The sequence below is a fragment of the Physcomitrium patens genome, chromosome 17 (assembly GCF_059467195.1).
Source record: "Physcomitrium patens ecotype Gransden chromosome 17, ASM5946719v1, whole genome shotgun sequence".
NCBI lineage: Eukaryota > Viridiplantae > Streptophyta > Bryopsida > Funariales > Funariaceae > Physcomitrium > Physcomitrium patens.
In genome coordinates this window covers 9965357-9979767 of record NC_143426.1, presented here as the reverse complement: position 1 = coordinate 9979767, position 14411 = coordinate 9965357, and the positions used below count along the sequence as shown (strand labels likewise).

Sequence of the window (14411 nt, the reverse complement as noted above, 5' to 3'; positions counted from 1 at the left end):
TTAAAAAATAATTTAATTGTAGAGGATGAACAAATTAAATTAGTCTTTTTAGTAATTATCTTACAATAAAGAACTACATATTAGTTGGTTCTTTTAAAAGATAGGAAAATCACATAATTTGGTAAGAAATACAATATGTGCATATAAAAATTAAAAAAATCAAAGAAGATAGGTAAAAGAAGGTAATATTTGAATAGAGTAGTAGCTACATTATTATCAATAGAACTTGATATGATACATACTACACTAGTAGAAATAATTATATTATATATATATATATATATATATATATATATTTTCTTTTTTGTGAAAAAAAAGAAGGACATGTAAGAATGTAAGGATTAAATACTAATCAATCTTAAAGCTATTTTAAGAAGATATATGAATCTACCAAGGTTTAGAGTTGATATCTCTTTTGACATAATAATGAAAGGTGAATAAGTCATAAACTGGATTTTTATCCAAATTGTAAGAATTAAGAGAATAATTATGGAATGTATTGGTTATTATGTAAGAATTGTCAAAAAGTAAGAGTCAAAGATCTTAAAATATTTTAATGTTATCATATCCACAAGATTTTTTTACTATTAGTGTCATAAAAATAAAAATAAAAATAAAAAATTAAATATATAATAGTTTGAAAATTATATTAAAAAAATTGGATGTATAAAAAATTCTTGTAATAGAAAATTAAACCTTTAGATCTAATATTTTAATCTATAAGATTTGATATAGTCAAGTGACTACATGTCTATAAGTTCTTTTAAATCCTAGCTATAAAATATTTTATATGATAATTGAAAAAAGATTAAACAAAAAGTCTATTTTATGGTAATGATGAAAAAGTATACATACTAAATATTCATTGGACAAGTTAGAAAAGTTAGACAAGTTAGGAAAAATGTATATATACATGAAATCTAAGTGAAAATCTAAAAGACAAATATCAAGACATTGTTGAGCTTATAAGTCTTTCAAAAGTAGAATATTAAAACTTAAATCTAATAAAATATAGTATAATTGGTACTATATTAAATATAATTCAAAGCGGATGCCTACCTATAAGATATATTATTCAATTAAGTAATTGGTTTGACATAAAGTTTGGAGTTTTAATTAATTTAATTGATTTTTCATGTTTAAGATATCTTATCATGCATTAGAAAAGTAAGGCATTAATGACAATAAAGATGACCAATTTCAATTAGTCACTTTAAATTTTAAAAATTTAAAGAGAATCAAATGATTAGAAAAATAAAAAATATATAAATTCTTTAAAAAAATTAAATTATTTTGTGAATCAAAATCTCTCTTATTTAAGTTTCTTTTAATATCAAGTTAAAAATTATCTCTTATAATTTTAAAAGGTTAAATTATACTTTTAAGTTTTTTTAATCATAGCTATATTAATTTTATAATATCTAAATATAATATACTAATATTATAAGTACATAAGCTTTGTGGTAAGAGAGTTCAAGTTTCAAAAATAATTCTTTGGTTTAATATTAGTTTTTACATATTTATAAAAATACCAAGCTATATTCTAAATCTAAATAGTGTAGTGATTATAAAGGCTTATATGCTTATTGCTTCTAATATTAATTATTTTATACACAATGTGTAAGGTTGTTGTAGATACTAGACTTTTATTGATTTTATTTAAAGATATTTTAAACATACAATTGAAAACGATTAATATTTTTTATTCTAAAAAAATATCAAGAAGATGTTAATTATAGATAGATTTGATAGACATATTACGAAAAAATTCATCATAAATTTATTGGATGCCTATGTTTCAAAAAAAAAATAAATTATCACATTTATAAAATTATTTTTATTAGAGACAAAAAAGGTTTATGGATTTTTTAAAAAATTCAATTCTAACAAAATTTCTTCTCATGATTTGAAATAATTTAAAGTTTTTATTAAATAAAAAAGAATAAAAGATTATAATTTTATATAGATTTCATAAATTTTATATTTAGGATTTTTTTTATCTACACAAAAATGCTTGGATATAAAATATAAACAAATCCAGTCTTATTGGACAATCTACTAAATTTATTATCAAGAAAACAATTGAAGAAATCTATTCTAAAAGACCTAAATTTATTTTTTAAAGCTTTTTTAGTTTTACTTACTTAATAGTATTAGCTAAGTATATATGATATAGATAAATTTTTTTAGTTCAATTTTTTATATGATGAAATATATTTTATTATATTTTATAAAGTATGTTAGGAAGAATAAGCTATACTAAAGTCTAGGTAAGAAACAAAATCCTAAAAGAAAATCTCTAGATGCATAGCAAACTTAAAAATAAAATATAGAAGATTTAGGTGCTTAAATATCTATTAAAAATAAACAAATGAGTTTCTATAGACTTGTTTAATATATATAGAAAAAAAGGTAAAAATATCAATTAAAAAAAACACTTATGAAGAAGGGTGTATAAGAGATTTTTTCAGTCTTGTTAAATAAATAAATTCCAACATACTAATTTTAATATTAAAATATCTAAAGATAAAATAGAAGATTTGTGTTAAAAAAAAGATGCTCTGACTTCTATTCAACATTATACAAACATCAATTTAAGTTAAATAAATATGTGGAAGTCATTTATTTTATAAATAGTATTATAATTTGTATTTAAATAATATTTTAACTCTAATTTAATCAAAATTCTATTTTTATATAAATTTTCTATAATAAAAATAGATTATTATTAAAATAATATAATTTTTTTTAAAAATTATTTTTATTATGGAAGAGATTAATATATATATATATTGATATAATATAATTTGGTTATAAAAAGAATATTATATCTTAAAATTATAATTAAAAAATAAGATTTTAACTAACTAATTTTGAAGTTTGTAATGTAAAAAAATCTTTTAAAGATATCAATTTTCATTTAGATGTTTAGATATTTAAAAAAATGAAGGTATCTTTATTTATAGCACTATTAGTTTAAATATTAAGTAGATATTAAATTTAGACTCAATGTTACCAAAATATTTTGATAGATTATTATGACATATATATCAATCTAATTAGATATTATTTTGGAGTATAATAAAAATAAAAATAAAAACCATATATTATCTTAAGAGAAAATATAAGAAAACAATATTAAAGAAAGAAGAAAAATAAAGAGACTAAAACAATATAAGAAGAGATATTAAGGTAAAGAAAAAAAATTAAAGTAAATATAAAGATAATAAATAGAAACCTAGTACATTGGATTAATAAATATAGTGTACAAGAATACATTAAATGTTTAAAATTTGCTTGAAGTTAATACACCTCATTTTTTGTGACTTATTAAAATTTAGTGCAATGTACTTCATAGATAGAAGTAATAAGAATATTTTTGTAATAATTGAAGTTTTGCTTTTATAATAATTTGTTTTATTGATATTCCTAAGAATTAATTGCTTCACAAGAATTTATCATAGTCTATTACATATTAGTGCTTCTAAAGAATAATAACTTTATATAATGCTAAGATAAGACAAAAAATATTTATAAACAAATAAAGAAAATATACTCAAGTATGTAAGACCAAAGACAAAAAACTAAATTGAATTAGAATAATTTCTAAAAACAAAATAAATTCAAATAAACAACTTTATGAAGGTAAAAGGATGAATAATACAACAAAATCAAATAAAAAATAAAAAATAGATTAAAAATAAATAAAAGTAAAAAAAAACCAAAGAAAAATTACAATAATAAAGATAATCTTAAAACTTATTTAAAAGAACATTCAAAAATCTAAATTGAAGATATTTTTTGAAAGGAATAAAAGAAAAATTTGTATAGTTACTAGAAATATAACCAAATCAATTATATAAGAAAAGTAAGTAAGTAAAAAACAAAAAAGAGAGAGAAATATATAAAGTATTTTGTGATTAGAAGAATAAGAACTTAAATTCTAATGTGTAAGAATTCTTGAGTTTTAATTTTGACAAGATTTTGTCAACCTATTCTATTCTTTTTAGTTTAAAGGCGATACATAGGTAACAAATGAAAAACTAAATACTTACTCAATTAAATGGTTTTATTTTCCAAAGTACAAATAAATGCTATAAAGACCAATTTAGATAATAGAAGTATATCTTTAGAATTCATAGACCTTAAAATTGATTTTAAGTGGTGGCACTAATTTTACAATGCTTTACATATTAATCAATTAAATTAATATAAATTATTTTAAAATAATTTAATTTCTATATTAATTTTTTTTAGAATTTTTATTTATTGTTAATTAAACTATCTTCTTATGGACCACTCTTATTTAATTTTTATTGGTGTTTTTTCTTCCCTTCAACTATCTTTAATGGAATTACTTTTATCTATCTTTTGTTGATCATCTCTCTTCTCTTAGGCTACTTTTAATTAAACTACTTTTATTTGTATTTTTCTAGACTCATAATTTGAACTAATTTATTTTAGACTTGTCCAAATTCTTTATCAAGTTAAACATTGATTTCGAATATTAATCTTTTCTAAAATCCAATTTAGAATTAATTCCTTGTGGCTCCTAATTATAACCCTTATTACAATTCCATATTCAATATATAAAATAAATAGAGCAAAATGTTGATGCATAATGGCAAACTCAACCCTATTTATGCCATTGAAAAAGAACTTATTTGATCATTGTAAAAAAGGATAGTGATAACAACGAGTGATTTAGAGAGGGCAAGAGCGTTAGTAGCATATGTATAGAACTCTAAGCAGAAAGCACGCATCTGATGGGACAACCTTCTGCTTGTAGAAGTTTCAAAGGGAGGCAGTGGACAGTGTAGAGGCCCATCTCCACTTCGTCTAGATTTAGACCTTCCACTATCACAAGCTTCTGCACAAAGTTCGTAGAATAGACCACATGTGAATAAAACCCATTCTTTTTGTTGTATTCTGATATTCAATCACCTCGAACCTAAGAAGATGCAGGCCAACAGATTGATCGATGATACAAGAGTACTCCGAGATAAACGAATGTACCTTTCCTAAGAGAACCCGGTGTGCAGCAACAAGGTCTACGTATGCTGCAACGGAGAGGTAATCGATTCCTGCACAGAAAAATCACACGTATCATTCACATAATGCCAAGTAACGATGCATTACGATACATTACAAGCAAAATCATCCTATTCTTACCAATAAACTTGACATTAGTGTGGTTTACAAGCCATTCGGCGCCATCGGTGGTGAAACCCACGTAAGAAGAGTCCCATTCTATGTTCCACATCAATCTCCTGTATGACAGTCGAGCTGTTTCATTAGCTGAGTATCACAGAGCCATATAGCTGTTAACGAGGCAAGGACTGTCTAACTTTTGTATGAAAAAATCCTACAAGCACTTGCCGCTTGTTTCAAAGCATGAAGTATCACAGAGCCATGGCTGCATAAATTGTCTGAGGAGTGTTAGGAGTAGTGTGTTGTCCAATGGCAGGATTACTAACGAATGTCATGAAGACGTAACACAAGTAAACAACTTCGTTTTGTCGATTTTCTCTTTACCTGTCACTGTTAAGTGTCCTGAAAATTACGCGCTCAACACCTGGGGGTATATGGAGACTCTGCAATGCCTGGGCTGCGTACATGTTCATATGCTTGATAGAAGTTAATAGGAGAAAATTAGGTCTATATCCTCAAATCCTTATTATCGCATACCATTGCTATCAATTTAAAATTCTTGTCACCTTAGAAGCCCTCATCCAACGACCGGAAAGATTGGAGGTCTTAAAAAAACAAATATAGTAGGATAAGAACCTGTCAAGTTAGAATCCCGTGGTGCATCAATCAGTAGCACAGGACCTGCGCGCAGAACAACCACCGACTTTAGCAAGAAGCACAAGTTAAACAGAAAATGCTCGTCAATCATTTCGCTACGGAATTCCAAAGTGGATACTAGAAGTTCTACAGGTTTTAGGCATTTGGGTTCGAATCCAACGTTTTGTAACGAAGACCCACTAGCTCCGCAACCTGTCTAGCAGCAACAGCACACTCAACGTTCTCAATCCTCTCAAGCACGAGGAGATGGCATTCCTGACGCCGTGACGATCTAATTCCTTCATTATTATGCCCGATTTGCGACCGACAAGCAATCACCAAATGAATCAACTTACCAATGAGGGTGTCTAGGTCTAGGGACGCCACATCCAATCCTGCCACGTAATGCTCCTGCACGTAATGCCCAGGAGCATCCACATGAGTGCCCGAATGCACTTCCTCAAATTTCAGCTCAGAGACATTGGCGAAGTCACCTTCGGCCAAACTCGACACCAAGCTTGTCAAAACCCCCAACCCTGTCTTGGATTGCCATTTCGGCAAGTCTGCCCGATACGAATGCGTGATGTCGATAACCCTCCGAGTCGAACCTCCTCCGACTTCCCCACCCTGAGCTTTGCACATCCCTGGACCATGGTGACTAGTTTCAATTCCCTGCGCCGAAATTGCCACTTGGGTGCCCAGCAGTGCTGCAAACACCACCACCACAAGTGAAAACGCCATAGCCTCGAAGGGCAAATCCAAACGGTTCAACTCAATCCAATCCAACCCAAGTCACAACGCTCGATTCCTCCTGGAACCTCCCGTCTCCGAAGCCTGCAATCCTCACTCTTGCAACTCTATCCCCAAGTGCCTTCAGAGGCTACACCTCGAGAGTTCCACAACGTGCAAACACCTGTAAATCTTCCACCAACTTCAACACCGCAACACGGGACCAGTGCAAAAAGGTCAGTGCAGTCAAGGTAACACCAACAAGAATCCTTCTCCTCTGTTCTGTACTGTCTTTGAGAGAAGTCTAGCAAGAAAAAAATCACTTTCTTATTTTTTGGTAAAGCAGCCCAAGCAAATATTTATTCGGTTACTTCGCTGTTTGTTGCGAGGCTTTGCTCACACTTTGTTCTCACACGTTGGCATGCTTTCTGCAAGATTTTTGGGGTGGATCAGAAGTTTGAATTTATGCACGCAGATATGTGTATTTATTTAATTAATTGTGTGTATGTATGTGTATATATATATATATATATAGAAAGACAGTCAAAAAATTCTGGAAAGACTGAACATGATATGACATATAATATAATAGCTGTAGAATGCACACAAATGAATAAATAATTGTGAATGAAGAGGTTTATTCTTTGACTTGTAGAGAATATTTACTAATGCAAATGGGAGAGGTGGAGACTTGTTGCATAAGGTCTATTAGATAAAGATTGGCACATGATTGGATTTTTTTAGATGAGAATGTTTGTTTGTATTCTTCATTGGTTTCTATCATGACATTATTTTATTGCCTTCTCAATTCTTTCTTTAACTTTCTTTCATCCATTCTCTACTTTGATATCATGCATTGTATTTTGAATATTGTAAAGTGTGTCATTGTGTTCAAATATAATGACATTCTTTAGCTATTATATAAAAACTAAGCACAAAATATAAGAAAATATTAGAATTATCATGTCATTCTAAAGAAAAGTTTTAGAATGAGACAACGTGGATCTTTGATTTTGGTAGATACACTTTGATTTGTTTTCAATTAGCTTCATCTATTCATTCTGTTTTTCTACCATCTGATCATTTGAGTATAAAACATTACTTTGTTGCCTTGAAAAAATAAACAAAGAGCATAGCTCTCAAAGATCTTAGAGATGGACACACATTCAAGTGTGATGTTAAGCTCATGATTTATATTATGATAGCATAACAATTCTAGAAGAGAGTGTAGGAAGTTGCATTACTTTTAGATGGTTCTAGGTATAGTTGAGTAATATTCTTATATTTAGTGTGTAAGAAGAGAAAGATCAGAGATGGATCTAGCAATGGAATCTTGGAGTTAGACAAGCTCAAGGACTTAGAAAATCATTACATCTAGAGTCTTGAGATGAATGATATATTATAGCTATAATAATCAAGAGTATCTATGTTTAACACACATTCTTGGCTCCATGATAGTGATTACATCTAGCCATTATCTTTACAAAAAACATGACTTCTATTATGAGCAACTCATCCTTTCATAGTATCTTTGATATCCTTGAAGATCATTTTTGTCACCTACACAAGTCCAATAATGACAAAATTTAGCATTATTATATTACAAACATCTCAATACATGTGAAACATTTCAAAATTCCTCAATTTGGTGAAAGGTTTTAAGATTCAAAAAAGTATTGATTACACTCACATTGCCTCTCTTTGGAATTGGTTTTCTTTATGCACTCTTACTCTTGGCAGTAGTGGGCTCCTTGATAGCAATGTCAGCAATCTTCAACTTTGCATATGGATTCCCCAGTTACAATAAGAAGAAATGACAAGCTGAGAACTACCAACTTCCTTGCTTCAATCTTCACAAAATTTATGACATTCATGTAACTAAGTATATGCTATAACTAGAATAGTTGAAACTCAAACTGCCACAAATTACTCATATTAGCATGATCCTACTCTGATTTCTTGGAATTTCCTTCCATTGCCAACTTCTCATCAAGCATTAGTATGGAATACCAAATGCTTCTATTGTAGAGCAACAACAATATTTCACAAATAAAGTCAAGTATAGTCAAAGTAGGAAGGCAACATTAAACAAACATTGCAATGATATATTGGAAATAGTGCACAGTAGACAATCAAGGGTGCATTTACCATTTATTATAAAGCAAAGTAGAGATGAGACAAGGTGGAGAAGGAGACAAGATGGAGAAGTAGATTGAGCTTAAGGGTGGAGGCAAGGATGGAGCTCAATATACCTTACAATCAACTATTGGATTCCATCATGCAACCTTTGTAATACCATGGTGATATGTTTATGATATCTATGGCCCTCACTATTGTCGGGGTAGAGAGAATTTGTCTTAAAAAAGCATTAGGCTTCTAGCTATCATTAATTGCTCAATTAAGTCTCAAGATAAAAAAAGTACCAAGTTTATATATATAAATTTGTCCCTATATGGGTAATTACATCAATACATAAGTCTTAAATACCAAAAAACAACCAAAATGTGATAAAAATATTTTAAACCCTTATATAACCTAAAATGAATTCTTTTCAAACTTCAATAGATTATATTTTACAATCGAACGGTCCAAAGAAAATAAAAATTTATATAAAGTATTAATGTATTTTAAACAACTACCACAACAAATTTCAACTAAAGATTTATTACAGATCTTGAAATATTGCCAAAATCCTAAGAATAGCTTTAAATCCTTATTTTCATATACTTATATATAAATTTATTTATATCTATAAATTAAGTATTCAAATACCATATTTATTTTAAATATAGCTTTTTAACCTAATAACACTTATCTTTGGAAATTTTGAGCTAAAAATTCATTTGGAAACTCAAGATATAGCCTCAGCAATTACTATCAATAAAATAGCTCACTTATTGCCTTTGAATTACATGTGTTGTCTTCAATGTTTTATAACTCGATACAAATTCCAAACATACCAATTCTTTTGTAAAGACATAGGTCTTGAAATCACTCTTGCAACCACACCTTCTAATTTCTAAAAGCTATCATATAACTCCTTGTATCATCAAAACAATAGTATGTCTTAAAAAAACACCTTAACTTCAAATGGCTATAACTTCATCACCTTAATTCCAAACCCTCTAGAATTTGTGTACAAATTATAATTCAAATCCTATAACTTAGAATCCTTACTTTTAATTCTCAAATATTCTTTTTGAAGTTGCCAAAATCCTTGTTATTGTCACAAATAGCCTTTTGAGAGCCTATTTGGCATAGCTTTTGACTAATAGGAATGAAGATCTTTACTTCTTGCCTTCATCCATTCATACCTTGCTTTCATTCCTCCAAATAAGCTTCTTAGAGGTTTGGATCTTTATTTGTGAGCTCCAATCTTCTCTTTAAATTTTATACTAAATATCTAAATCCTATATAATTTAAACACCATAATCAAAATAGGTAAACCTAAAAATAAATTTTCTTACATAAATTATTTTTAAATTAATCTATTAACCATTCTAATATACATCAACACTTATAAATATATTATATGTTTTATTTATTTTTTATATACTATAAACAATTATAATACGATATTGTGCAAATAGTGGTAATATATTAATAGTATGAGAGGATTTAATCACAAGCTTTTGATTTCAATTAAAATGAATTTCCAGTGCATATCTTTTGTGGATGTAGCAACACTATTTTTTTGTAGAAAGTTTTATTAGTTTTGGTTTTAAAAAAATCATTGGATTGAAAGATAGAAGATTAAAGGGGGTAGGATTGTATATGTAAGTTGAGATGATGGAAGAATTAATATGGATGGTAGTGAGGCATGTACTCCATGTGTGGATATGAAGGGAAGGAGATACAACTTGGGAGAGTTAAACATAAGAATTTAATAATATTTATATTATACTTGAGGTTCCATAGAAGTTCATCTTGCAAAAGTAGGAAGTCAAGAGTGAGGTTGTTAGTAGTGGTTGTTGAAAATCAATTTGTAGAGATAGAGCGAGACTTAGAAGATAAGTTATAGTAGGTAGAATATGATTGTTTAATAGAATCAAGTGCCTCAAGATGTGTATAATTGTCTATACTATTTCATGCTCTAGCCACTCTTTATAAAATATTAGCCTCTAGGCCTTCCAACCGTTACAATTAGCTTTGTTAAATTGCGGTGGTCCATAGATTACATCTTGGCTATTGGTCTAAAGTCTAAAAATGGAGAGTAGAAGAGTTAATAAGGTAGACAGGTTGAAAGGCATGCTTCTATGGTTGATTGTTAAATATATTGGTGTACATGATTTTTTTTCCATGTTAATTATATTATATATTAAAATAAAAATAATCTAAAATATAATTAACTTATAGATTTAATTTTTTTAAAAAAAATTAATTCATAAAAAAAATTAATTATTAATTAAATATAAATATTTTATTTAATTAAAAATAAATAAAATTATTTTTAATTTATATAAAAAAATTATAAATTTTATGGAGAAGTGAGATTTAAATATATAATCTCTATTATACTAAGGTGTTATATTACTGAATTTAATCTATTCTTTATTAAAATAAAAATTTCAAAAAAAAATAAATATATTAATTAAAAAATTTTAACATTGAGGGATTTATTTATTTATTTATTTATATTTTTTTTCAACGAAGTATTTGAATCAATAAAGGAAAAAAATTCGTCAATTAGACCAATTTACATATTTGATGCAATTCGTTTGATAATTATTTTTATATGGTCTTTAATATATTATTATATAACAATAGATTATTCAAAATAAGCTACATTCTCAAATTATAAAAACAGCTGATTTTGCATCAAAATATAAGTACAAAGTCAAGCTATTATAGTATTAAATATGATATTAATTTCAAATAATTTTTGTTCCTTCAACTCCTGCAATCTCTTCTCATCCAACACACTATCCATTCATGCCCCTCCCTTATTCTCTTCTTTTCTTCCTACTTTTTTGTCAATGCATCCATGATTCAAAAGTAAATTTGAAGATCTTGTAATCAAAGTTATTTGAGCCAGTTGATTGAGTTGGAAGGTTTTGAGGCCAAGTATTGAAAAAATTTACAAAGTATTGACAATGTAGAATATTTTTATCTAAGTTCCAAGGCATCATTGTAGTGACCCTGCTTTCACCTTAGATTCTTAATTTCCATCCATATTCTCCACCTTTACTTCTTAAGTTTCTATATTTTTTTCTTTATAATCTAAAAGTATTAGACTCACTTTAAAAAGATTTGGAAAATGGTAGGTGTATTTTATAAGATTCAAGATTGTGTGTTTTGCAATATGTGCTTCTTTTTGTTAGAGTCTTTTTTTGAGCCACCTTCAATTGATAGCTCCTCTTGTACATACATAATTTTTATTCATGAACTTTGTTATATATTTGGTAAAAGTTTAGATAAGAAAAACTAAGGTTATTGAATATAATTCTTATTATATAAAATAATAATCTTTCTAGCAAAGATTGAAGTAAGTTTCATTTGTATTTTTGTTTAATGTCTCTTCTTGGGTTTTATTTTTAAAAAATGACAATTATCAATTCATCTCGTAAGCCTCTATCAAACATTATCAAGAACATGTAATAATATAAGATTAAAAAAGATTGATCTTTTATATAATCTTATATATTAATGAATATGAAAATTATTTTGTTATATAAAAGATCATTGTTATTTTAGTAATTCAACTTTTAAAAATAATATTCTAATATCTAATCAATTTTTTGTCAATGATATTTTGATACATGCTTCATTTCATTAATAAAGATTGTGATAAAATTTATTGATGTAGATTATTAGAATTTAGGTCCAAATCTATTTCTATTATAGTATATAAAGGTTTTTATATATGGATTTATTTTAAAAATACCACTTATGAACTAAGGGACCATCTCAGTGAAGGACCATCCCAAAAGAGGCTAAAAAATAAGTAAAATAAGATGATTTACTATAACAAGTTTGGATATCAAATGAAACCATTAGATTCTAAAAAATACATCTATTTTGGTTCTTATGAAAAAAAAAGGCGTCAGTATTGTATATAAGATACTTACTTTCTAATACTATAAGGAAGGTTAGCTAGGAAACATAACTTTAATATGTTAATTGACTTATTGTATTTTAGTTATAACCAAGATAGATCAGTGCTTCTATGTTGTGTGATAGCACGGCTATATTGTGAAAGATAAAAATATGGATTTTATTATAGAAGAAACTAATAGAAAGGTATAATAACAAAATATGGATAAATGATATGAAGGTAGTAGAAACTTTCAATGTTAATGCTGCCTTTTTATAACAAAAAAGACTTCTATTCACTTCATAAGACCATAAATAAGACAAAAAAATAAAATAAAAAATAAATCATATGTGCATCTTTAAAAAAAATTAAAAATAGATTTTAACAAAAATTACCACAAAATATTAAGAATTGATATTCAAAGAAGACTAGTTGTAAACCAAGGTCAAAATTAGATCCTAAGGCACAAAATCACTCATCTACCATAATTTTGGGATTCTTTGGTTGTTCAAAGAATAAAATTCCAAAAATATCTAATAATTTTTTTTGAAAGTTTGTTTTATGTGATTTGAAGGCATATTGAATTTTTGAGGACTTTGCAAAGTGAAAAATATACTCATTGGTTTTGGATTTTAAAAAATTAAAAGAAGTTTAAAAATTTATGAATTTATTATTGTGGTTATCTTGAATGTATTTAAAAAATTTGATGTCAATAAAGCAATTAGATTAAAAGATATAAGAGTTTTATTAGATTAGGATCTTCAATGTTTGAAATTTAGGATTAGTGAGGGTTTTTTCAATCCTACAAAATCCACCAATTTGGTCGAAGTAAAAATTGGTGAAAACAATTTGAACTTAAAAATCTACATACCAGCTAATGTTTGAAGCAAAAAAAAATCGTTCAATAAGAACAAATTGAATTCTTTAGCAAGGAAAAATTATTGCTAAAAGATAAATATCTAGGTTGGAGAAGGAAGGCAACCAACATTTGAGAAATTTGGGAGCTTTTTCTTTCAATTGGTGAGTCTAATTTTCTTCAATTTTTTTTTACTTATTAATTAATTATGGATTAAAATATGAGTAAAATTTTAGTTGAGATTTTTAAATGATTATATAAATTTATTAGAAATTTCTTAAGATTTTTTCGGATTTGATCAAGATTTGATAAGGATTTAGTTTAGGATTTAGAATTTGATTAGGATTTTATTAGAATTTATTTAAGACTTTTTTTTAGGATTTTTTAAAATTTTTTAGATTTTTAGGACTATATTAAAATTTTGTTAGAATTTACCTAGGATTTACTTAGGATTTATTTAAGATTTTTATTTTTAGTATTTTATTATAATTTCTTTAATATTTTTATTTTAATATTTATTTAATGTTTATTTAATATTTATTTAATATTTATTTAATATTTATTTAATATTTATTTAATATTTATTTAATATTTATTTAATATTATTTAATATTTCTTTAAATTATTTATTTTAATATTTATTGATTTATTGATTTAATATTTTTTAAAAGATTAATTTATAACTTTTTATATTTTTTTAAGTAATTTATTTTAAACTTTGTTTGAATTGGTTAAAATTTGATTATGTTTGGTAAAATTTAATTAGAGTTTATTTAAGATTCTATTAGACTTGTTATGATCTTGCTGTTGCATTTTACTATTTATCTTCTACAGCTACATGCTTGGTGCATTTTAAAGCTAGAATTCATATTATACAACATCAATCTAGAGCACAATAAGAATTGGATCAAAAGTTATTTGTAATATGTCTTTTCAAATTACCAAAAACAATTCAAAGCTGCAACAAAGTCCATTCTTCACAATTATTAGCACATTTTATATATA

General features: G+C 26.5%; 1 protein-coding gene across 1 annotated transcript; it reads right to left on the bottom strand.

Annotated features, from left to right (window-relative positions):
* Nucleotides 1–4639: 4639 nt before the first annotated feature.
* On the bottom strand, nt 4640–6830 carry LOC112294125 (cyclase-like protein 2). Its single transcript, XM_024544318.3, has 6 exons — nt 6144–6830; nt 5788–5832; nt 5536–5608; nt 5173–5270; nt 5017–5084; nt 4640–4870 (listed from the first exon to the last, which is right to left on the bottom strand). The coding sequence occupies exons 1-6, from the start codon at nt 6526–6528 to the stop codon at nt 4745–4747; spliced, it is 795 nt and encodes a 264-aa protein (XP_024400086.1). The 5' UTR covers nt 6529–6830; the 3' UTR covers nt 4640–4744.
* Nucleotides 6831–14411: the final 7581 nt, after the last annotated feature.